Source organism: Prionailurus bengalensis, chromosome D3, assembly GCF_016509475.1.
Source record: "Prionailurus bengalensis isolate Pbe53 chromosome D3, Fcat_Pben_1.1_paternal_pri, whole genome shotgun sequence".
NCBI classification, from domain to species: Eukaryota; Metazoa; Chordata; class Mammalia; order Carnivora; family Felidae; genus Prionailurus; species Prionailurus bengalensis.
Window position 1 is genome coordinate 14,245,099 of NC_057356.1, and position 24,732 is coordinate 14,269,830.

Below are 24,732 nucleotides of genomic sequence, written 5' to 3' on the forward strand. Positions count from 1 at the left end.
CTTGACGACGGCGTCTGTGCGTTACCCGTTTCTGTCCCCCATCCAACCCTTCTGTCAGCCCATCAGTGTGTCCCAAATTTTGCCCATCTTCAAAACCACGTAAAAACTGCAGGATTTGGTTCGTGGAAGAGTGAATCCAAACTTCAGCTGGTGACAGCAGTAAAAATAAAGCCAGCTCATAATTACGTACTGGAGATAGCTCTAAGCTCTGTTGTAGTTAACACAAGTACAAAATTGTTGTCGTTACACAAGTGTCAAAAAAACCACCGGAAGCATGTCGGAACTTTCATAGCAACTCCGGACTCTGCTTTCACTGCTCTGGCAGCTTTTCTGAGAGCTGAGCAAAGTGGTTTGATCGACGGTAAAATCCAAACATGGCTGGAATGCTGCCTCTTATCTAGCCATCGCTGCGCAAGGTGGAGTGAGGAAGAAAGTTCTCTGACGAAACACCGTAATCGAGGGCAAGAACGTTCCACTGGCTCCTTCCAGTAGCTCTATTGAGGGCACCAGCGTCAACCCACTTTGCAGACCAGAAAACTGAGTCGCGAGAGGACAACAAGCCTCTCGCTCAAGCTCATACAGAGAATGCAGCAATTGAGCTGGGGCTCAAACTCAGGTCTGGCTGCTTCCAAAGCCTGTGCTTCTCCCCCAGGTTCTCCCCCCCCCCCACCGCCACCCCTTCCCCAGAGGCCTCCCCCAACCCTTGGCAGGGTCTGAGTCTTTGTTCATTACTTCTGGAACAGAGAACAGGAGCAAAGGCCACCTCAGAGTTCCACCTCTAGGGCTGAAAATTAAATGGCTCAGGAGGTGTTCAGCCTCACTGACTCCTGGCTGCGGCCCTGTCACCTAATTACCCGACTTCAAAGCCTCCACTCCGCAGGTGTGAGGATGTGAGGGCTGCCGCTTCCCCTCAGAACACGGTGTGACAACGCATGGATGAGACAGCCCCCCCCACCCCCACCCCACCCCGAGCAGCTGGGGTATGGGACGCATCAGACAGCCTTCAAGTTGGACCCCACCGCCTGGCCTTGGAGTCAGAAAGCCCAGAGGCCACCATCCTGAGGGCTCACCTGAGAACCAGGGTCTAAGGAAGACCAAGGTGGGGACGTGGGCCTCCAGATGGTAACAGTCTCCCCACCTCGCCTTATGCCGCCGCTGCTGCTGTCCCCTCCCCCCTCCCTCAAGGGACAGGATGTTGGGGGGCCTGAAGGAGCCCGAATGGGAGTTCCCAGCCTGGACTGGACAAGGACAGAGGGACTCCTACATTCTCTGAAACTAAATGGCTCCTATAAAGTAGACGGAAAGATGCACTGAATATTACTGACAATTTTCTAGGGATTGGACCAGGGAGGTATTTCACACAGGCTTAGGGAGAGAGAGAGGGAGGCCAGGCAAAAAGGCACTTGTGACCTCTGACAGAGGACAGAGCTCAGAGGCTGGCACTGTGCTGTGTCCTTTCGTGATTTACTGAATGCTTACACCGGATCGGCCAGGTGTGACGATTATTCCTTTCGTGCAGATAAAGCGCGCGCGCGCACACACACACACACACACACACACAGGCAGGAACAGAAAGGTGAGGTGAACTGCCTAAGGTCACACAGCAAGAGCATCACAGAGCCGGGATTTGAACCTATCTTACTCTGACTCCAGAGCCCATACTGGACATCAGCTTTATTCTGTCACCTCCCTGCCTTTTGCCAGCTGTGACCTGGAATGCGTGTGTGGAGTAGGGGAGGGTTGTGAGAGCTCGAGAGCGACATGATGCCACAGAAGGAAGGGGAGTTAGGGGGTCGGGGCCGGGTGCCCGCAGGCAGGTGACTTCCCCTTGCCGAGACTCAGCGTTCACATCTATAAAATGGGGAGCATCAGAACACCGCCCACCCACCCTCCCCACCCCTGCCCCAACAACGCAGAGGAGAAAAAATAAAGAGGAAAAGGACTTCACAAACTCTAACTCAGGAACTGGGAAACTAACTACAGCTGAGGAGCCAAAGCCAGCCGGCCGCTCAGTTATGGAAATAAGGTTTTACTAGAACAAATACATTGGTCACACCCCTTTGTTTACATATTGTCTCCGGATGCTTTTTAGCTACAAGGCCTGGCTGAGTGGCTGTAACAGAGACCCCTGGGCCCACCAAGTCTAAAATACTTACTATCCGGTCACCTAGAGAAAAAAACTGTGCCAACCCCTCATGTTAAATGCTGTGAATATGCAGAGTACCGCCGTGGCTCCACACACCCCGGTAAACATCTCCGGCACCATCCGTCCGCTCTGGTTGTCATTCACAATTGTGCTGCTTGACCCCTTGCCCAAAGGCAGAGGTTCACTTACGACGCGGTTCTGAAACGTAGGGCAAGCGATTCTCCCGAAAGCTAGGAAACCAAGCTTCTGCAAGCTAGTTCAAAGGCTAGCGTGGCTCTAGCTGACGTCAGGCACCCTGAAAACACTTCCTGGTGCAGCCACTTACTTGCAATTTTTACACTTGAGGCCAAAAAGCATTCCTTTTCCACAGACTGTGCACGTCTGAGACATCCAGTACTTGGTGGAAAACCTGCGGAAAAGAGACAGAAAACGTTCAGGGCCAAGGTGACGGTGACCCCCAGCTGTCTCTCAGGATGAACCACGTGAAGGGGGAGTGCACAGGCCCCCAGGGTCCAGCCTGGCTTCTTCCGAGGAGCGTGACTTCATCAGGTTGTTTGGGCCGCTGGAGCCTCCGGCCTCACAGGTGCTGGGAGGACGAAACAGGTTATGCACGTCAAGGGGCTTCACAGCGCCTGGCATGTAGTCAGTGCTCACTCGATTGGGCTGGGACTCTACTGTCCCCTGGACATTCCTGACAATCCTACATTCGTTCAACAGGTATTGCCCAGTGGTCTGCTATATGCCAAGTTCAGTTCTGGGACAGAGTGACGGGTGGGGGGCTAGAACGGCCCTCAGAGGACCACAAGGTGAGGTGGAGCCTCCTGGGAGGCTGGCAGACCGGTGCCCCCTCTCTGCCAATCAAACCATCTGGGGAGCTTTGCCGGGGCCTCCCCCCCCCCCCCCCAAGAGCTGAGGCCTCAAACCTGAGTAGCAGAACTTAAGCAGAAGTTTAAAGTGAAAACTCTTTTCAGACCGTCGGCTCATCTTCTCCGCCCACCCCCTGCCCCCCCCCCCCCCAACTTGTTGCCAACAGAAGGCAGTTTGGACGCCCCTGATATACAGCTGCCAGCCAGGAACAGAGGTGCCTACGATTAACTTCCAGGGGCTCCCGCGGCCGCTGGGGCGCTTTCTTCCCCCAAGAGATACCAGGCAGTGGCCGGGCTGCCCGAGAAAAGTATTGCAGGTTGCCGGGTCAGAGTTAATTTTCATTTTCAATTTTTGCCACTTTCAGCAGGAGTTGTAGCTAATCTCCACTGCCTCCGAGTGTCAAAATGAAAATCAGAAGTGATTATGTAACTTGGTGCTTGAGAATTTTGAGGGCAAGGTTGCAGCCCTCTGCTGCACCAACTTGCTTGATTTGGGTCAGTCACTCTCCAAGCCGAAGGAGGCGCAGCTCAAAGCTTCCGTATGGAGGCAAATAGCAACATTCTGAACGGAGACTCTTGTGGCTGAGAAGACTCCCTCTCCAGTTCTGGACTGGGGGTTGGTTAAGCCTTTTTCTGCCCCTTCCACGGGGCCACTGAGTTTGGCAGGGTCTACTTTATGGGATTTGGCAGCTCTTAGGAATGGTGACTGGGCTTGTGGTCCACCCCCCTGGCCAGCAGTGTGGGCATGGAGGGGAGGCGGCGTGAGCTTTGTAGCCGGGAGTTCTCTTTCCTTTCCAGTCCTCTCCCATCTCTGGGACCAGCTCTTTCTCTGAGCTCTGCCTGAGGTGACTCTGAGGACAGTGGATGGAATGGGATTTCAATTTCATTTCTTCACCAAGGCTGGGGTGAGTCTAGGTCTCCCGTCCTGGCATGGGGCCCGGGGTCACACTAAAGAGTAACAGGGCATCCCCAGTCCTGGCTCCACTAAGAAGACATTCCTGATGCCCAAGACCATCATCCTTCCTCTGAGAATCAGCATTCGAATATGAGGTACCACCAGATCTAAATTGCTAAAGCTGGGAGATGGGGCTGCGCCACCAGGGCAAGATGGAGCTAGGGGCAGGGTCAATCCAGGGATGAAGCTTCGTCAGGGGTGTGGCCAATCCGGAGGTGGAGCTGATCAGGAGTGAAGCCAATCCAGAGGGGGAGCTGAGTCAGGGGTGAGGCCAATTCAGGGGTGGAGCTGAGCCAGGGGTGTGGCCAACCCAGGATCGAGCTGAACCAGAGGTGGTGTCAATCCAGGTGCGGAGCTGAGCAGGGGGCGTGGCCGATCCAGGGACGGGGCTGAGCCAGGGGCGTGACCGATCCAGGGGCGGAGCTGAGCCAGGGGTGGGACCGATCCAGGGGTAGAACTGAGCCCGGGGTATTGGGAAGCACACAAAAAAGGCCCTTCTTTTTGATGCCTTTCTCTCTGCGGCTCACGGCCCGACCACGGACGCGTCTATCACGTATTTCTCACTGCTTCCTCCATCGTTTTCTCATTTGGGTCTTAACAACTATTCTGTCAACATATTTCTTTGAAAACCCGTTGACAAGGTGCCATTCCGGGAGACAGTGTGCTCATTCTTACCTCGGGCCCACCCGCCCATGGCGATATGTCTGCCCCTGGTACCGCCCCCCCCCACCCCCCACCTTATAGCCCCAATGCCACACACTGTCATGGTCTGTTAAGCATCTAGTCCTCGACTGCACCGCGAGCTCCCCAAGGGCTCCCGACGCCTTGCGCAGTGCTGAAACCAAGGCATGTAAATTCTCTACAAATACTAGTGCAAAGAATCCATGAATGAGTGAACGGGTCCCTCGGCTAGTTCCCAGATGCCTCTGGGTACATAGAAAGAAAACTCTGAGCAGCAGTGCCCAAAGAATACAGAGTGCCGAGGTCAATTAGCTTGTAGACCCATCCCTCAATCGTGCAGGGCCTCAGTTTCCTATCTGTCAAATGGATATGATCACACTTGTGCTACTTACCCCAATGAGTTTGTGAAGAGACTGTGAGGGTAATGACATAAAACGTAGAAAGTTAAATCTGGAAAGTCAAAGAACTGCCTAGAAGGGCTGTCTAGTAGATACAAGTGTCCTTCCTGATAGGACAGGTGTACCCCTGGTGAGGTTATTCCACGGACCCAACAGGGCTGGAGCTCTGGGCTGACCTACAGCTCACCAGAGAGTACCTCTGAGTTCAGAATTCAATCTTGTCTTCTGGGTGGGGAGACCCAAAATTAGGCTGTACAACATTTCTCTTGACAATGATACCGTTTACCGAGTGGTTATTATGAGCCCTTTGCTTAGCACTTTACATATATTATGTCATTGATCCTTAGGACACCCTAAGGGTAGGCAGAATTATCTGATGAGAAAACCGAGCCTCAGAGAGGTTAAGTAACTTCCTTCTGGTTGCAAAGCTTTATTAGCCAGGATGCGAACACAGGACAGTCTGACTCCAAATCCCTGGTTTTTAACCATTATGTGCTGGTTTTATAAGGGCCAGGTTAATAAGAAGCCGACATCTCAGTCCCCAGGGGGCACACTGAGGTCTCGCTTGGCAGAGGAGAGAGAGGCATGATGACATAGGAACTGAAGCAAAATATCTGCCTGGCCTTCCCCCACTCTGGGGGCCAGATATCTACCGGAGGTGGGTACCGGTGCCCACAGGAATCCAGCCTACCTGTGCTTAATGGAGTTGCCGAGGTCTCTACGAGGGATCTGTGGGGACCAGCGCGGCACGGACAGTGTGTCTGCAGGGAGAGAAGAGAGGAGAAGAGCCTGTTACACAGGGGATCAGAGTGGGGCGGGCTCCGGCCAAGCCCGAGAAGGAAGAGGGAGGTTCTCCAGCTTCAGGAAGGACAGTGACCTACCACCATCACTTGCTAAACCAAAGCCAAATGGAACACTGGTTTAACACGTGTCACCTTGACTTCAGCAAGGTCCTCTGGGCAGGGCAACCAGGGAATGCCTTGAAAGAAATCAGCTGTGGAAAGAATAAAAATGAGCTCTGCTTCCATTTACAGAGTGCTTAGATTGTGCCAGGCATGTGTTAAGTGACTCACAGGCTTTAGTTCGTTACATCCTCAAAACCACCCCCAAAGACAGGGAGTTGTTAGCATCCCCACCTTACAGACAATGAAACCGAGGCTTGGAGAAAGGACGTCATTTGTGCAAGATCATACATGTTGGAGGCTGCACAGCAATGCGGGTCCAGATTTGAGGGACTCTAGATCATATGCCCTTGTGTGCAAAGTTCCAATGCAGTAGATTTCCAAATGCCAGGCATGCACATCCCACTTTCCCAGTCTTGTCATGTCCTGTCCAGCCACAAAATTATTTTATTACTATTTTAAGTTAGCTCTTTTTGTTTAAACACACTTATGTTAAAAGCACACTCTATATAGAAAACTAGTATCACTTGCTGTATATTGTCAGTAACTATTTAAAACATGTCCAAACATGTACCATCTAAATAAACTCATGTTAAAATAGGTAGATGGATTGATGAGGAGTGGATGGAAGAGGGGGTGGATGGACAGATGGATGGATAGAGGGGTTGGTAAGTGAGTGGATGGATGAATGGCTGGATACGTGGGTGGATGGTCAGATGAGTGGGTAGATGGACAGATGGGTAGGTGGGTGGTTGGCTAAATGAATGGCTGGCTGGCTGGCTGAATATCTGGATAGCTGGGTGGATGAATGGTCAGACAGGTAGGTAAACAGACAGATGAGTGTGTAGATGGACAGGTAGGTAGATGGGTGGGTAGAATAGTCAGTGGGTGGGTGGATGGATGGATGGATGGATGGATGGATGGATGGATGGATAGGTAGGTGGGTAGATGTATGGATGGATGGATAGGTGGATGGATGGATGGATGGATGGATAGGTAGGTGGGTAGATGGATGGATGGATGGATGGATAGGTAGGTGGGTAGATGGATGGATGGATGGATGGATGGATAGGTAGGTGGGTAGATGTATGTATTTATGTATGTATGTATGTATGTATGGATAGGTAGGTGGGTAGATGGATGGATGGATGGGTAGGTGGGTGGGTGGATGGATGGATGGATGGATAGGTAGGTGGGTAGATGTATGTATTTATGTATGTATGTATGTATGTATGTATGTATGTATGTATGTATGGATAGGTAGGTGGGTAGATGGATGGATGGATGGGTAGGTGGGTGTATGTATGTATGTATGTATGTATGTATGTATGTATGTATAGGTAGGTGGGTAGATGTATGTATTTATGTATGTATGGATGGATGGATGGATGTATGGATGGATGGATGGATGGATGGATAGGTAGGTGGGTAGATGGCTGGATGGATGGGTAGGTGGATGGATGGATGGATGGATGGATGGATAGGTAGGTGGGTAGATGTATGTATGTATGTATGTATGGATGGATGGATGGATGGATAGGTGGATGGATGGATGGATGGATAGGTAGGTGGGTGGATGGATGGATGGATGGATGGATGGATGAATGGATGTATGGATGGATAGGTAGATGTATGTATGTATGTATGTATGGATGGATGGATGGATAGGTAGGTGGGTAGATGGATGGATGGATGGATAGATAAATGAATGGATAGATAGGCTGATGGATGAATGGGAATGAGGAAGAAACAATAAATCATACAGACTTCAGACTGGGTGCTTGCCCTCATCTGGTCTTCCCTTTCATGCTTCAGGTGAAATCCCAGAGACCTCTATTATCCCCTCACCTCTGACTATGTTCTGAGACTTCTTTCGCAGATGCTGAGCACCAGCCCCCACCTTGACTCCATGACCCGGCTGCCCTGGCATCCCTCCTCCCAGACCTCAAAGGCCCCAGGGCAGTGTGAAACGAAGCAGAAATGAAGCAATTCTGCCCATGGAATCTTCGCCAGCTAGGAAGACAGGGAACGACCGGCTGACCCACACACCAGCTCTCATTTCTCAGGCCAGATAGATGGAGCCCACTTCTTATTTTCAGAGCTGCAAACACACACCTCATTTTTCACAGCGATTGCTATGGAGCGGTGTGCTCGCTGGGAGCCCGGCATGTCTGAACCGATCAGGGAGCATTTAACCCCAACCCACTCACTCCCCTCCTCTGTCTAATGACACTGCCCACAGTCCTCTGAAAGCTGTTCCCAGAAACCCCGATTCCACCCTTGTGAAACTGGGACCATTTCTAGGAGAGCTGGTGATTTTCCAAGCCCAAAGGGCAGAGAAAACCCAATCAGCATCATCGCCAGTGGAATCTCCTCTAGTTGGGCTAACTATTAAATGTCACCAAGTCCGAGCCATTTGACCATTTGTTTCAATTTCTGAGGGAAACGAAAAAGACAAGAAAGAAAAATGAATTTTAAAAAAGAGCGAAAGAGAGCTTTCTTTCCATTGCCACCTCCTTTGGAGACTTCACTCTGATCTGGAAAGACAGACGCTCCTTGCTAACTCTCTAAAATGCGTTCTCCTGCACCGGGGCAGGTACAGATGGGACAGCTGTGCTGAAGAGAGAGTGGTAGTGCGCACAGATACCCAGCCTCCTCGTGGGGAGTCTAGAAAACTAGGAGTGCCAAATGGGCTTCATCTCATGGGACATTGGTAGTGGCTGTCTAGAAAACCGTGTTAAGAAAGATCCTGAGGCCCAGTAGGAAAGAACACCACGACTGATTAGCAATGTCTGCCACGGGTGCAGAATAAGGGAGCACCAAGGAGTCTCTGTGTATCTGCCTCTCCCACAAGAACAGGCACCACACCTTCACCTCTGCATCACAGAGCCAAAGTAAATACTTCAGATGTGTTTGCTGAGTTCAAGAGTATTATAACGAAGTGCTGAGTTAGCTGATCGCTCAATATACATCAGGCATTATGCTGTGCAGTTTATCCCTGGAGACCACACCCCTGTGCAGTCAGTCAGTGTTCGCGTTATTCCCTACAAGGAAGACACAAGGGCTCGGAGAAATGCAGTGACTTTGCTAAAGGTCGCACAGCTCAGTACCAGCAGAACCTCAAGGAGTAATTCTGTAATGGCTCCTAAGTCCTCCAAAGGCCCTACACCAGTGTCCTCCACCAAGGTGACTTCTGCCCCACCCAGGGGACAAGTGGCAATATCTGGAAATAATTCTGGCTGTCACACTGGGGTTGGGAGGTGCTACTGACATCCAGTGGATAGCAGCCAGGGATGCTGCTCAACATCCTGCAACGTACAAGCCAGTCCCTACACCAAAGAATCAACCAGCCCCAAGTGTTGCAAATGCCAAGGTTGAGAATCCCTGATCTAGATGTCTTCCACAACTCTAGCCACCTCGCGCCCCCCCACCCCTGCCCCGAAAGAAACCAAGACGGTACTTCTGAGGCTCAAGTCTGCAGAGAACAAATCCTCTATTATAAGCACATCTCACTTTTAGATTCATATCCCAGTTAGGCTGTTATTCTCAATTATAGCACCTTCTCAAGAAGTAGAAGTAATTAAGTTTAGTTGTTTGGTTTCATTTCCCAGTTTCTGATGGAAGGGGTGAATTCTGTCAATTACATTACGCAGCTACAGCATCATTAGTCTCAAGCAATAATAATCTCCGTGTGGTTTCGTCCGTGGGTGTGCAGATGTGAACTTTGAGATCCCCTCTTTCCTTTCTTCGTGTGGATTTCATTAAACTTGCCAACTCAAGCCTTAAAGCAAAGAGAAACTGTTTAAAGGGAAGGGGGGGAGAAATCTATGAAAATCCAGGCCTTATCATAACAGAGAAGGCAAACAGCATTTACAGCAATTAAACTGATACAGAAACTTCTGTTTAACAATCAAAGCGCCTATTAAGATGTCTCCATAGCTGAACAAAGCTTCTTTTCTACTCTAATTTTCTGATAACAAGCCATGCAGACGTGGAGGCAGAATTGTGTGCGTTCCTGGTGCCTTCAGCCCCAGGGGTAGAATAATAGAAATGTCTTCTCAGATGTTTCCATTTCTAGCGTACAGAATGGGAGTATCGCAGGGAAGGAGGGTTCTTCTCTCCTACAAGTACCTGTCTACGCTCTCTCAGAAGTTCCTCCATACAGAAAGGGGATAAACCAGGAGCCCTAGTCTTTGAAACCCCCTCAGGAGCCAGACGGACATACAGAAGCCTCGACACAAGGAACCGACATTAATAAAGCATTCGCATTATGAAGAGCCTTAAAATGAGAAACTCGGGCTCTGACCTGGTGGGAAGGAACTCAGGCTAACAGAAGAGCCAGGTGTTCAAAAAACATCCACAAACATTTAACAGGTAGAGATCGAGCCCCACGTCGGGCTCTGTGCTGACAGCGCGGAGCCAGCTTGGGATTCTCTCTCCCCCTCTCTCTCTGCCTTTCCCTGCTCGCACTCCCTCTCTCTCTCAAAATGAATACATTAAAAACTTTAAAAAGAAACAAAAAGAACTTAAAAACATTTAACAGGTAAAAACAGGTGATGATATAGCAAAGCAAGAGGAGGAGAAAAACATGCTGGAGACGAAGATGAAGAAGAAAAGAAATGAGAAAAAGAAAAATAAGTATGCTATTTGTTGGGCATTATCGTACGCCAAGCACTATTGTCAAATAATCCCTTGACATATATTATCTCATGTAATCCATCTACGACGATATATGACGTGCAAGAATGCAGCAGCTGTTAGGATTAGCCTCATTTCACCAAGTAAATCAGGAAGCTATGCCATTTGCCCAAGGTCACACAGCAAATAAAGGCCAGGGCTGGGGTTTTTAATTCAGGTCACATAGCTTGGGTTCGATAAATGACAGCCAATTTCATCCCCATTTCACAGACGGGAACACTGAGGCTTAGAAGCAATAAGCAATTGTCTATAACTAAGAAGTCACTGAGTTAGGATTTGAACCACAGACAGAATAAACTGGATGTTTCTAGTCCAGACTGCTCTCCAGATACACAGAATTCAACCCACCCTGTATGTCCGTGCCTCCTCCCTCTGTCTGGAAAGAGCAAAGGAAATGGTGAACACTGACCCTTATAAGCTCAGGGAAGAGCTGCAGAATCTTGGGAGGTGGTGTAACAGCATGTTGTTCATTTCAGCCATCACTCCTGCAGTTTTTCAACAATATTTTGTCGAGTAGAATTATGCCCACATCCCTCCCCCAAGATGTTCTAATCCCTGGAACCCGTAAGTATGTCACCTAACAAGCAAAAGAGATTTTGCAGATTGATTAAATTAAAGCTTATCCAGGTGAGCCCAATGTAATCATAAGAGTCGTTATATATGGAAGGAGGAGGCAGGAGGGCCCAAGTTAGAGCAGGAGATGTGACAGTTGCTGTCTTTGGGGATAGAAAGGACAACAGCCAAGGAAGCTAGAAAAGGCAAGAGAACAGATTCTTCCCTAGAGCTTCCAGAAGGAGCCAGCCCTGCTGACACACCTCGACTTCAGCCCTGTGAGTCTGATTTTGGACGTCTAATCTCCAGAACTGTAAGGTAATAAACAGGTGTTCGAAGCCATTGAGTTTCTGGAAATTTGTTACGGCAGCCATAGGAAACCAATACAGCATCTGAGCCTGGCCAAGGTAATTTCAGACAGCGATGCATTTCATGAGGGAAGTAAAGCAGTGGGGGCTTTGGGATTTGCTTTAAAGCAAGGGGAAGGAACCCTGAAGTTCATTAGAGCAGAGTCGGGATGCTGTGCTGGGGGGAAGGGGTGGGGGGGGGGGGTGTCTCATGCATTTAAGAGCTCCCTCTGGTGGCCAGGGGGAGAATAGCCCAGTCCGGCTGGGATAAAAATAGGCCCTCCCTCCAATTTCTCCTCCCCACTCCTCCAACTCTCCACCCCACCGAGGCTCAAAACATCAGCCCTGACCCTTACAAGGCCATTTTTTTCCCCAGCCTAGGCCTTTCCCACTTGAGCTGTCGTGATCCCACTTGCAGCCCCCAATAAAAAAAATCCACATCGCAGAATAATCAGTCCACAGAGGAGTAATGCTTGGGGCTTGGTATGTATCCCAAGTGGGGATATGGCTCTTGGGAGCCATTTCTTCACTTAATCCAAACAATCCTATGAGGTTGTATTCCTAGTTTAGAAGTAAGGAAAATGAAAACTTCATTGTTCAAAGTCCCACGACCAGTATCTGGTGTACTTCAGGATTGGACTCAGTTTCCAAAAAAATTAAAGCCTTGCTATCCATCCCTGATAATGTGTCTCCTTCTGAGCCAAGTGTAAAAATTGTTTAAGCGATGCAGTCCTAGAACTGGAAAACACCACAAGAAACTGTCTGTTGCAGCCTCTAAGCTCTCTACCCTTTCAGACGCAAGCTACACTATCCTTAAATGTTTCCATGGAGATAAAGACCTCTGGGCACAGAAAACCAGTAATAATCACGGCTAACATTTATTGAGCACCTACTGCATGGCAGGACTCAGATTAAGTGCTTTAGATGTATTATTTCATTTACTCGTCATAACTCCATTCTAGGTGGTACGGCTGGGGCTTGAGCAGGGGCACCAAATCCGAGAGCTCATCCTCAGAAACCACCACAAATGAAATGGAAGCTCCAAGCTGCCTTTAAGCTTCCAGCCCAGGGACATGACAGACTGAGTGAGTTCTCAGCAACAGCGCTGCGCTCAAATCAAGTCGCAAATTCTCTGGGCTCCAAGATACCAGCAACTAATGAAACTGAGACCGTTCAACTTTTCTTGTGGGGTCACAGGCCAGTCGCCGGCTAAAATCCTCCTGATTTATCCAAGGGGCCAACCAATCCTTGGCTAAAGCTGCTCATGTTATTATTCACATAGGAGGGAACAACTCTATTTGCTTTAATATATAATTCAAATATACGAGATCTAAAAGTTTTTTTTTTTTTTTTAATTATGTGCTGTCTCTAAAGGTTACAGTTCCATGGTGTTTCGAGGCCAGGTTGAGTTTATTTGTGTATTTGGGCATTATTTTCTCCCTGAGACAGCTACAACCCATTTCCCAAGGTCCAAATTTCATTGTTTAGGGCCCTTGATGGCTACAGAGGCATCCAGAGAACCACCTGGCGCTGGTCAGTATATACATAAGACTGCCTGGGTGCCTTGTCGCAGGGGAAGAAACAAGACAGAGGGGGCTGACATTGGTAAGAGATGGGAGGGATGGGCAAGGAGAGTGCTATTTGCTCCTGATGGAAGAGACCATTCAGGGGAGAGTCAGGGATTCCCATGGCGTTGACTCAAAACAAAGAGCAATGGCAAAGCTACCTGTTTAGAACTAACAAGAGGACTGGGATGGAATGGAGGCATCAGGGTCAAATCAATTCACATGTATTTGGGGTTTAAACTAGGGACAAGGCCCTGAACATGGGCTTCCGGAGGAGACAGAGCGGCATAGTTCACTGCCGAATGGAAAGGGCCTCTAGGTCATCAAGTTGCCCCATGGAGTGTGGGCAAGGGTTCACTGCAGAGGTCCGGTCTACCAGCTACTAGCTAGGAGATTTGGGGCACTTTGACCTCTAGGTCTCAGTTTCGTCTCGTGGGGAAAAGGAGTCATAATATCTCCCTCCCAGGCTTGTTAGGAGGACGAATGGGGTAATGTAGTTGGAAAAAGCCTGAGCTGAGTGCCTGACACATTATGGTTATTATTGTTTTTGTCATTGTCATCATCGCTCTGCCTCAAGGATTTATGCACCAGTTAGAACATGACAAAGCTATCCAAGGACCATGACTGAGTGCCTGGCTTGGCAAACTATGACCCTCAGGCCAAAACCAGCCCATCACCTGCTTTTGTACACAAAGCTTGATTGGCATACAGCCTCACCCACTCATCTAATACATCGTCTGTGACTGCTTCCTCACTATGACAGCAGAGTTAAGTCGCTGTGACAGAGATGGTATGGCCCACAAAGCCGAAAATAATTATTACCTGGCCCTTTACAGAAAAAGTGTGTCAACCCCTTTTTTAGGGCTGTGCAACTCATTTCCTTAGCTGATTAGCAGAGAGACTTTTTTCCCCTTTTTCCCTTCTAGTCTTATTGAGGTATACCTGACAAGTAAAGTGGTGAGATATCCAAAGTATATAATGTGATTATTTGATATCCATATCCATTGTGGAGGGTTCCCCCACCCCCCACTCCAAAGCCAGAAGACCTGGATTGTAGACACACGTCTGCCACTTACATGGTGTGGATCCTTGGACAAATGACCTGCATTCTCCAGGCCAAAATGTGCATGGCCACTTGGTGTCGTCCCTCTGCTCACCTGATCCCAGCCTCCTGTGGGTTGTTTCATTTTACAGAAGAGCGGAGCAAGGCACAGGAGGACCAGTAAGCAGTCCAGCTAAGAATCTAACCCATATGGGTCTCACCCTGAGCCTGTGTTCTTCCTAGCCCTCCCTGTCTCCTGGTAGAATAATCCATGAGGAGGCAATGTCTCTGATTACCTGCCACTGCTGAAATCCATGTCAGCTCGTGAAAGCAGAGGGGAAGGAAAATTAACTCTCTCCTCTCACTGCTTCTGACTGGGCTAATTAATCAGATTACCCAGCTGTCACTTCATCGACAGACAGAAGACCATGAGGATCCAAAAGTTATAATTGGAGGCATGGTGGTGCCGGTCTTGGCCAAAGGGAGGAGACAGAGAAAGTGCCTTCTTGAGAGGGTCTCCAGGTAGAAGTCGACCTTGGCAGGACAGATGAGCAGTCAGGGCACTGAGCAAATGGTAGGACAGATGAGCAGTCAGGGCACCGAGCAAATGGTAGCACAGCGGACAGAGGGCTCATATGCGGGGCAAGAGGCAGGAAAGTGCAGACACAGGGTGACAGGGGCAGACAGGGAATCACAAAGTTCTCCACACCCATTCCTCCTGGCCCCAGGTTACAGATTTTTTTTTTTTAAATATTGAAGCCAAACCAGAAGCACCTTCAAGATCCAGTGGACCCACTAAAATCATTCTCCCCCTTTGAAGAAGCCATTGCCACCTTGTATCTGAGTCCTGGCAGGTCCCTGCTGAGCGGGGATCCCCTGAATTCCCCACAAGTTGACGGTGATGCCCTCACTCCCTCTCCCGGGGAGCAACATGAATCCCGGAGTCATCACCTGTGATTTATTTCAGCCCCTCAGGTGGCCTCAATTAAATTTCACTGCCGGTAAAGGAAGAGAGAAGGGCTGAGGCATTTAATTACATTTTATAATGTGCTCACTGCTGAATTTATTAAAGTGTATCAGGGATTTTTAACCTCGTAACCAAACAATGGGAGACCCCGTGCCACACGAGTAATTATCTTCCTTGTGGGGATGATGGATGGAGAATCCAAGATTTTAAAAGTGGGACGGGGATGCGTGTGGGGTGGAGGAGGAGCAGGGGCTCGTGGGGGGCAGGACAGGGAAAGTGAGGCAATGGGGCTCTAATTCCGTGAGCTACCACCCCACAGATTGGAGGGGGGGGGGAGTGGTATTAATGATCAGTTTTCCCTCAACTCTAAAAAGATGTATTGGGAAAGCTTTCTTCTTCCAGTATCCCTACCCGAAACTCTCCCCTCGAATTTCCCCTTGATATAATTTTACTGCTATGATGTGGAAAGAGGCAGAGGGGGATCATCCTGAAATGTCAAAAGCAGCTTATAGAAAAAGATAATAAAATTAAAATACAAAAAGGGAGTAAAATATTATCTAGAAATCCAGAAGAGTCTCATTAGGATAATGGATCCACCTTGGTTTATTTGGGAAATAAATTTTCAATAAGGAAATGCATGCGGTGGGAGTTTGGTGGGTGCTGGGGGGGTGTGGGTTCCTTAAATATGATCCTGAGAGTAGGCTTGGGGTATCCACAATCACTGCCTCAAGGACCTTTGTCATAGGTCATATCTACCACTCAAGTGACAGAGAAAGGCCCGATGGAGAGGAAGAATCTGCTGATCGTGGCCAAGGGGACAAAAATGCCCCATGCATCTGGAAGGCAGCAGAAGGTGAGGGCCCGTTGTGGGCTCCAAATTGCCCTTAGCCCCATGGCTGTCCCCAGCCCCCGCCCCAGCCCTCCCCCAGTCACATTCACACCACGGATCAGCTCTGTACCTCCCACCTTTAAAGATGCTGTTCTCTCGTCCCAGAACATGCTTCCCCTCCCCACTCCTCTTAGCCAGACTCATGCCAACTCCCCGTCCAAGATCCAGCTCAGGCATGGCTTCTCCAGGAAGCCCTCCCTGAATGCACAGGTGGGCAACGTCCCTGCCGTGACCCTCTCGGAGCATCCCGTGCTCACCCCTCCAGGCCAGCTGCCTCATCACATGGAGAGCCCTGCTTACGAATCTGTCCTCCCCACAGCCCTTGACCATGGGAGTGGGAGCCACCAATGATTCATGTTTATGTGTCCAGGGTCTCTTTCATTCCCTCCTGCCTCGTTAACTAGCACAATGGTAGGCACAGAGTGGCACTTCCACAAATATTTATTAAATAAAAGAACGAATGAATGACCAACCTGCCCTGTGAGTTAAGTACCAATGATCTCATTTTGCAAACAGGAAAACTGAGGCTGGGGGTCACCTAAGGAAAGATGTTCTTCTGGAAGCTGAACCTAGATCTCCTTAACTGCGGAGCCCCACTTGGGAGCCTCATGGTCTCTCTTCAGATAATCGGGAAGAGAGACCACTAGCAAAGTTGGTAAGGGGTCTTCTTCTGTACCCTTCCTGGGAGAGAAGCCCCCAGCATAAGGACAGACAGCCTGGAGACCCGGAGAAGCTTAGGGGCCCGGCTAGCAATCCAAAGCCAGCTCGGACCACACAGATACAGGACCTGTCTCCTTGACCTGAAGGAAAATGCTAATTGGAAGAGGCTGGCTTACTGTGCCCGGCTCAGGCTTAAATGAGGACAAAACAAGAGTTGACAGACAGAGGCCCCCACGTTGCCATCACCACAAATGTCCCTGTGAAGGGAGAAAAACAGCCAGCCCTGTGCTCCATCAATTTCAATTGTAAATGGTCTCACGTTGAAATAAACCAACAGAAACGGCAGATCAGTGACAGGCGTGGGGCGGGGAGAAGCGGGGGACATGCAGACCACAGGCTGGAATCTACAAGTTGTGCTTAACATCCGGACCCAGACACGGATGAGAGGACACGTTTGTGGACCGCAGTGCAGGCAACCCCGGGGCCCAAACCCCCTCTTTTTGCCTTCGAGGCAGAGGGACAAAATGGAATGAAATTTACAGGGGCAGACCTGATTCGAATTCCTAATTCTGCCCTTATGGTTCTTTGTCTTCCCCTCTTCGGACTTCCTCCTCTGTAAAATGGGAGTGATAAAACCCATCCTGTAGAGTTTCCCTAAGGGCCACCCATGGATACGAAGCAAGTGCCTGGCACACAGTAGGTGTGCAATAAAAGGTGGCTTTCCCCTTGAGCAACCCAGGTGCCTGTTTGCAGCTTTGCTTAGCAGCTCTTTTCCCTGGCCTGAGAAGACAAAACCCGGGGACAAGACTCTTTAGGGAACGAGGCCATGACTCTGCGGAGAACAGCGATGAGTTATGGGGAGGGCAGAACTGTCTAGGTCCCTCTGGCCATTTATTCCTTTCCTCTCGTCCTGTTCTCCAAGCGTGTCCATAGCCCTTGCGTGCCCGAGTGTGATGGATGGGTCTTAAGTTCCTCGCACACTACATCATCAATTACTTACATATTTATTGCCTTGAACTGAGTTTATGGATCTTAAATCAGAGCCATTCTGAGTTGCTTGAGCTGAAGTTCTCCCCCAGTGGAAATGTGATGTTTTTTAATTATGCAGTCGCCCAGTAGTTAATGTTCAGTGGAAGTTAATTGTCCATAGAACAAAGGGCCGCTGAGAAGTTCCCCACACAGAGCCATTTCATGGAATTTACTGCCTGAGTGGGCTCAGCAGGGACAGACCAGGCGAGTTTGCTGCGAAAGACCCCAGTCCGGCCTCAAGAAACCCAAAACACCAGGCATCTTTGGTCTCAACTCCAGGCAACAGACAGCCTCCCTCTCTCAGTCCCCTGACGCTCAAAGCACCATTCAGAGACGTGTCACACTGTGGTTGGCAGACTATGGGGGAGCCAGCCCCGTAACAGATCACATTCCAAGGTCAAGATGGGTACCCGCTGTCCAAAGCATCCCTAGATGGGACTGAAATGCCAGAGATGTGACAGGTCCTGGTCCGGATGTGGCAGCTGTGAGAGAGGGGGCCGTGGTTTACCAATGAGAAGTGCTGTCAGTAGAGGGGGTACAGAGAACTTGAAGGTAAGGAAAGAAGCTGGACCTCGGAGAGTGAAACTAGCCCAACTCCTAACGGATCGAAGGACCTAGAAACAACACTAACTGTGGTTCTCAACAGTGGGTGATGTTGCCTCCAGGGGACATTTGGCAAAATCCGGAGACATTTTGGGTGGTAACTTCTCAGGGGGGATCTAATGGGTGGGTGCCAGGGATGCTGTAAAACGTCCTGCCATGTACAGGATAGCCCCCGCCACAAGAATTATCTAGCCGCAAATGGCAATCATTTTGCAGTTGAGAATCCCTGACCAAAGAGTTAGAAGGAACCCAGATCCAGAGCCTGATACAACTGGAGTGAATATATGGACAGACTGAAGGAGGGTCTACTCCTTTCTGTGTACTATGAAAGGACCAGCAAAGGGAGTCGCAGGGGTTGGCTTGACCCTCCCAGCCCATCTGGGAGACGGGGGTCTTGCACTCTGGCGTCTCAGGGCAGGGCAGGCTGAATGTCCCTTCCGGTCCTGGGAGAGTGTGCATTTACTTAATCCAAGCGTGTGGTAAATCTAAAGCACTGCGATTGGTTCAGGGGTCACTATGTGACCCAAAATGGGCCAATCAGAGACCGTGAAATGCCCTGGGGGGGGGGTTTCCCAGCCCCCCTCCCCCCCTCCCCTCCCCACCTTTTTCTGTTAAGACACGCTCTATTGTCCGCAGTAGCTAAGCTGGTGGGTTGCACACCTGAGGTCCAGGGGCCACCTATGGGAAGGGCTCCCTGAGAGGGAGGCCAACACACTTAAAAAGCAGAGTAGAAAGATGGCGAGAAACCAAAGCCCCTGTCATCTGAGCCCCGGGAGCTACTCCAGTCATTATCAGATCCTCATTTTTCAATATTTAAAGTTGTTTCACTTACAAGCAGGAGAATGTTGACCTCATTCAAGGTCATGAAGGCAGATGGAACTCGCAGATTTCTGATATCTACAGTCCCTAAGGCAACCCGATCATGAGATGGCTAATCATCGTAACAGTGGTGGTACCCACCATTTATGGGCCATGTACTGGGCAATAGTACCAAACACTTTGCAGGTACTGTCCCGCTTTTTCCGCACAGTAGTCCTACGACATCTTCATTATCGTCATCTCAAAAAGGGAAGCAGTTCAGAGAGGCTGAGCAACCTGCTCTAGGTCACATAGCTAGCAAGTGTTGAACTCAGGATCTAAACTTGGGTCCCTTTGCCTGAACTCTCAGTTGGCCCACCCAGAGACAGCCAGCAGTCCCAGCCTGAGGCCTTCAGATATTCCCTACAACAAACTTGCCTTCTCCCTGTTCCACGCTCCCCAGGGAGCCTCCTGAAGAAAAGCTGGTGTTCAGGAAGGGTGGGCTACAGACGAAACGGGACAATCACCGGGTCCTTGGGAAATGCAGTACCCATGACAGCAAGTTCTCACTGTACCTTAATAAACAGACATTCCAGCTTCATACATCAGTCTCCAAAGTCGGGTTCATGTGAATTGGACTCTAAGAGAATCTGTCTTCTGAACGGGCAGAGCAAGACCCACATGTCTGGATGCTGATGAACTCCCTGTAGCGGTTTCTCAAACTTGAGTATTCACGGCAGCATTATTTAGAAGAGCCCCAAAGTAGAAATGACCCAAATGTCCATCAGTTGATGAATGGAGAAACAAAATGTAGCATGTCCCTGCAACGGAATATTATTTGGCCATAAAAAAGAACGAAGTACCGATTCATGCTGCAACACGGATGAGTCCTGAAATCATTGTGTTAAGTGAAAGAAGCCAGACACAAAAGGCCACTCCTGTAGGATTCCATTTAGATGAGATGTCCAGAATAGGTAAATCCGTAAGAGACAGAAAGTAGATTAGTGGTTGCCAGGGGCTTGAGGGAGGGACAATAGGCAGTGACAGCCCATAGGTGTGGGTTTTCTTTTTAGGGGAGTGATAAAAACATTCTGGAGTTAGATGGCGGGGGGGGGGGGGGGGGTGGCTGCACAACACTGTGAATATACTAAAAACCAGTGAATTGTTTTAAAAGGGTTTAAAATTCTTTAAAAGGGTGAGTTTTGCAGTATACAAACAAGCTCCAGGGACTCTGATGCCTGCTGGAGCTTTTCAAAAATAACAGCTTTATTTTTAAAACTTGAAGCATGTATCAGATTCACCTAGAGTTTGTGAAAATACAGATTTCTGGGCTGTGTGCTGCCGGGGAGTCAGATTCAGTGAAACCTGAGGATCTGCATTTTAACAAGTTCCCAGGTGATGCAAGGCTGTAGGACCAGGCCCCCTGCTCTGGGGACCACAAGGGGGAGTGTGTCTCCTCTGGATCAGAGATGCCACATGTCCCGCTCCACATCAGAGATGTCAACAATACACAAGAGGAAGAGAGTCACTGAGTGTGACCCCCAAACATCTTAGGGCTCTTGACCACAGTGCCAACTATTCATCAAGGGTGTGGGCTGACCGGTGGGCACGGGGGTTGGGACAGGCTGCCTACACCTGTCACTGCTGCAGGCATCGGGCGGTCAGTCAGGCACCCGCATGTTCTACCAGCCAAATGGCTCTCCGTCTTCCCAAAGTTTCCCCAAGTTCTCAAGTTCTCAGAGAAGCCACCGCGCCCAGGTGAGTGATGCAGCCCAGCGACTAAGGACAGAAAGGCCAATCTTGGCCAATCACCGAAGAATGAGCCTGAGCCGGTGAAGGTGCTCGGGGCCAACGCTCAAAGTCGGTCTGATTGCAAATCTCAAAGAGGAAAACAGAAATTCATAAGGCGGCCCCCGTCGCCGGTTCTCAAGCTCAGCAAACCAAATCCAAAGGTGCAATCTTCTCAGGCTTTTCAAAAGCCACGTGATTGATAGTGCGGAAGGGACGAGGTGCTGAAAACTCTGAGCCTGATGGGTGGGTGGGGATGCAATCAGATGCATTTTCAGAGCCTCTTCCCTCTGACACCTGCCCTCATTCTCCACGGAGCCGGGCTCCAAACGCACCCCTGGACCACACCCTCATCTCCTCTACCTGGTGCTCCTATTCTTGCGGGAAGGAACACAGCCTCATGATGGATGTGTTCAATGTGATCATCCTCGCTTATGCACCAAACAAAAGCAAGATTGATGAACTCCGGGGAAGCACATTCACTGGCCTGATCTACGTCTTTTACCTTGGAGCAGGCAGCACAGCCTCCAAGCGCATGTCAACATCTTTGGCATTTGTGTCAATAGGACCTTGATTCTCTAAAGGCTGAAAGGGGTTTTCATGGTTGAGCGCTCAGAGCCAGCTCAGGGTTTTTAGAGTCCCCGCTCAAAGCCTCCAGGTGACTTCTTTTGCATCTGTTGGGCTCTTTTCATCTCTAGATACCACCCTCCGGTGAGGGCAGGGGAAAAAAGACTTTCTCCACCTGCGTAAGGAAGAAATGGGATGTTAAAGGCATGGGGGTTGCGGGGAGGGGCTGCTCCCACGCGCTGGAAAGAGCAAGGTTCTGCTTCCCGAGTTCCCATCTCCACTTTGCCCCTGGCCGAGTCTCTCACCCTCTCTGAGATCGTTCCCTTATTTACTTCCAAGATGAGAATTTAAACAGCAGCCCTGCAAGGTGGGCTGTCAGAGTTAATAAAAGCTCCTGAGTCCGTTGTGCTGTGCCTGGTTACCATCCTGGCTCGGCTACATGTCAGCTATAAAACTTTGGGCAAATTCTTGCTGTGTCTCTTTGTGCCTCACCGGTTCCTCAGAGGCTTAACCAAGCACTTAGAATGATGCTTAGCACTTAGAAGGTGCTTAATTAATATTTAATTTAGCACTTAATTAATATCCCTCTCCGCTTATTCCATTCAGCCTCAGAGTACAGCAGATAAGGCATGAATAGTCTGTGCTCATTATTTGGAATCAAAAGTCTTGGGGGTGTCTAACTGTACTGGGTTGAGGTGCCGCCCCCCCCCCCCGCCCCAGCAAGTAAACGTGTGTCCACCCAGAACACAGAGATGCACAGAAGAAGCGGGACATGGTATCACAGGCACGGAGAACGCCTGGAAGGACAGGCAGAGATTGAAGTGGTGTTATCTACAAACCAGGGAATGCCACAGAGGGCTGGCAAGCACCAAAAGCTATAGGAAGAGTCAAGGAAGGATCCTGCTCCAGACGCATCAGAGAGAGGGCACCGCCTTGCCGGTAACCTGACTTCAGACCTTTAGCCCCGGAACCAGGAGAGAATAAATAAATGTCTTTTGTTTTCAGCGCCCCAGTTTGTGGCACTTTGTTGGAGCAGCCTCGGGAAACCGCAACACCTAATACCAAGGGAAGCCAGGTTGTGCATCCCTGTACCTCCAGGCCCACGGGAGCCCGCTGACCACGCCCACCGGCCACGCCCACCTCCCCATTTTTGCATCTACTTCAGCCACCTGGTTGAGAGGGGCCTAGAGCAGCGGTCAGCAAACTTGGTCAGTAAAGCACCAGAAAGAAATATTTCAGACTTTGTGGGCCGTTCAGTCTCTGTCGCAACTACTTAACTCTGCCGCTGTGGTGCAGAAGCATCCACGGACCATACGCCTGGCCGTTTTCCCATAAAACTGTTTATGGACGCTAAAATTAATTTCATATAATGTTCACACGTCATTAAATATTATTATTCTTTTGATTTTTACACGTATTTAAAAGTGTAAAACTACATTCTTAGCTTTTCAGCCATGCAAACACAGGCAGGGGGCCGGACTTTGTTTTTCAACGGAGGTGAAATTCACGTTAACAGAAAATGATTTTAGTATATGTGCTGCCGAAGCGAGCACAACAGAAAATGATTTTAATGTGTACGGTTCAGCGGCATTTAGTATTTCAACGGTGTTGTGCAAACGTCACGCTCTCTCTACGTCCAAACGGTAATCAGAACCCCCAAAGGAGACTGGTCAAGCAGCCGCTCCCCATTTTCTTCCCCCAGCCCCTGGCAACCACCAATCTGCTTTCTATCTCTACCGATTCACATTTTCAGGACACTTCATATGAATGGAATCATTCTCTGTGTAGATTTTTGTCTGGCTTCTTAACTTAGAATAGTGTTGTCATTTTTTTTTGGTTTATTTATTTTGAGAGAGAGAGAGAGAGAGAGAGAGCAGGGGAAGGGCAGAGAGAGCGGGAGAGAGAGAGAGAGAGAGAGAGAGAGAGAGAGAGAGAGAATCCCAAGCAGGCTCCACACTTCTCAGCACAGAGCCTGACGTGGGGCTCAAACTCACGAACCGCAAGATCATGACCTGAGCTGAAATCAAGAGTTGGCCGCCTAACCGACTGGGCCCCCCAGATGTCCCCCCTAGCATGGTGTTTTTGAAGCACATCCATGTTGTTTCAGGTGTCTGGGCTCCGTTCCTTTTGATGACTGAATAACAGTCCATTGTAGGGAAAAACCGCATTTCATTCATTCGTTCACCCACTGATGGGTGTGAGTGGCTTCCACCTTTCGACTACTGTGAATAATGCTGTTATGAACATTTGTGTACAAGTATTTGTTTAAAAACCTGTGTTCAGGGGTGCCTGGGTGGTTCCGTTGGTTAAGCATCCGAACCTGGTTTCAGCTCAGGTCATGATCTCATGGTTCGTGGGTTCGAGCCCCATGTCGGGCTCTGTGCTGACATTGTGGAGCCTGTTCGGGATTCTCTCTCTCTCTCTCTCTCTTTCTCTCTCTCTCTCCCTCTCTGTCTCTGCTCTTCCCCTGCTCATGCTCATGCTCTCTGTCTCAAAAATAAATAAACTTAAAAAATAAATCAATAAGGGGCGCCTGGGTGGCGCAGTCGGTTAGGCGTCCGACTTCAGCCAGGTCACGATCTCGCGGTCCGTGAGTTCGAGCCCCGCGTCAGGCTCTGGGCTGATGGCTCGGAGCCTGGAGCCTGTTTCCGATTCTGTGTCTCCCTCTCTCTCTGCCCCTCCCCCGTTCATGCTCTGTCTCTCTCTGTCCCAAAAATAAATAAACGTTGAAAAAAAAAATTAAAAAAAAAATCAATAAAAATAAAACAAAAGCCTGCTTTCAGTTCTTCTGGGTGTGTATGTAGCAGTGGGTTGTGTGGTCATTCTAAGGTCTCGCCTTCCGAGGAACCCTTTTCCACGGTGGCTGCACACTGTGTTGCTGTCGATGGGCCAGATCTGACCCGCAAGCCAAACACGGTTTGCCAGTCCTCGATCTAGAGCGAGGATATGAAATCTCAGTGCCTGCAAGTCAGACAAGTGAGACAGAGAAGTTAGAAAAAAAACATGGGCCCTCTCTGTTTTTCGATCGTTTTCCTAATTTTTATAGGGATATGGATGCAGGAAATTGTTCATGAACATTAATGCTACATATTATCAGTATGTATCATATAAAATCATTTAGAATAGAATAGAATAGAATAGAACAGAATATATATTACAACGGTATGTATATAGTACTAAGTGGCAGCTGACATTCTGCCTCGTTAATGGGGAGACACCAGGAATGGGAGGAACCGTAGCAAGTTGGAGACCACGTGCCAATGTAAAGGGGGGTGACAA

General features: G+C 49.4%; 1 protein-coding gene across 1 annotated transcript in view; it reads right to left on the reverse strand.

Moving 5' to 3' along the window:
* KSR2 (kinase suppressor of ras 2) overlaps positions 1-24,732 on the reverse strand; it is a 423,945-nt gene that overhangs the window by 102,604 nt on the left and 296,609 nt on the right. The window contains 2 exon segments of the mRNA XM_043557708.1: positions 2,472-2,555; positions 5,738-5,807. Of these exon segments, the coding sequence (XP_043413643.1) occupies positions 2,472-2,555; positions 5,738-5,807 (154 nt within the window).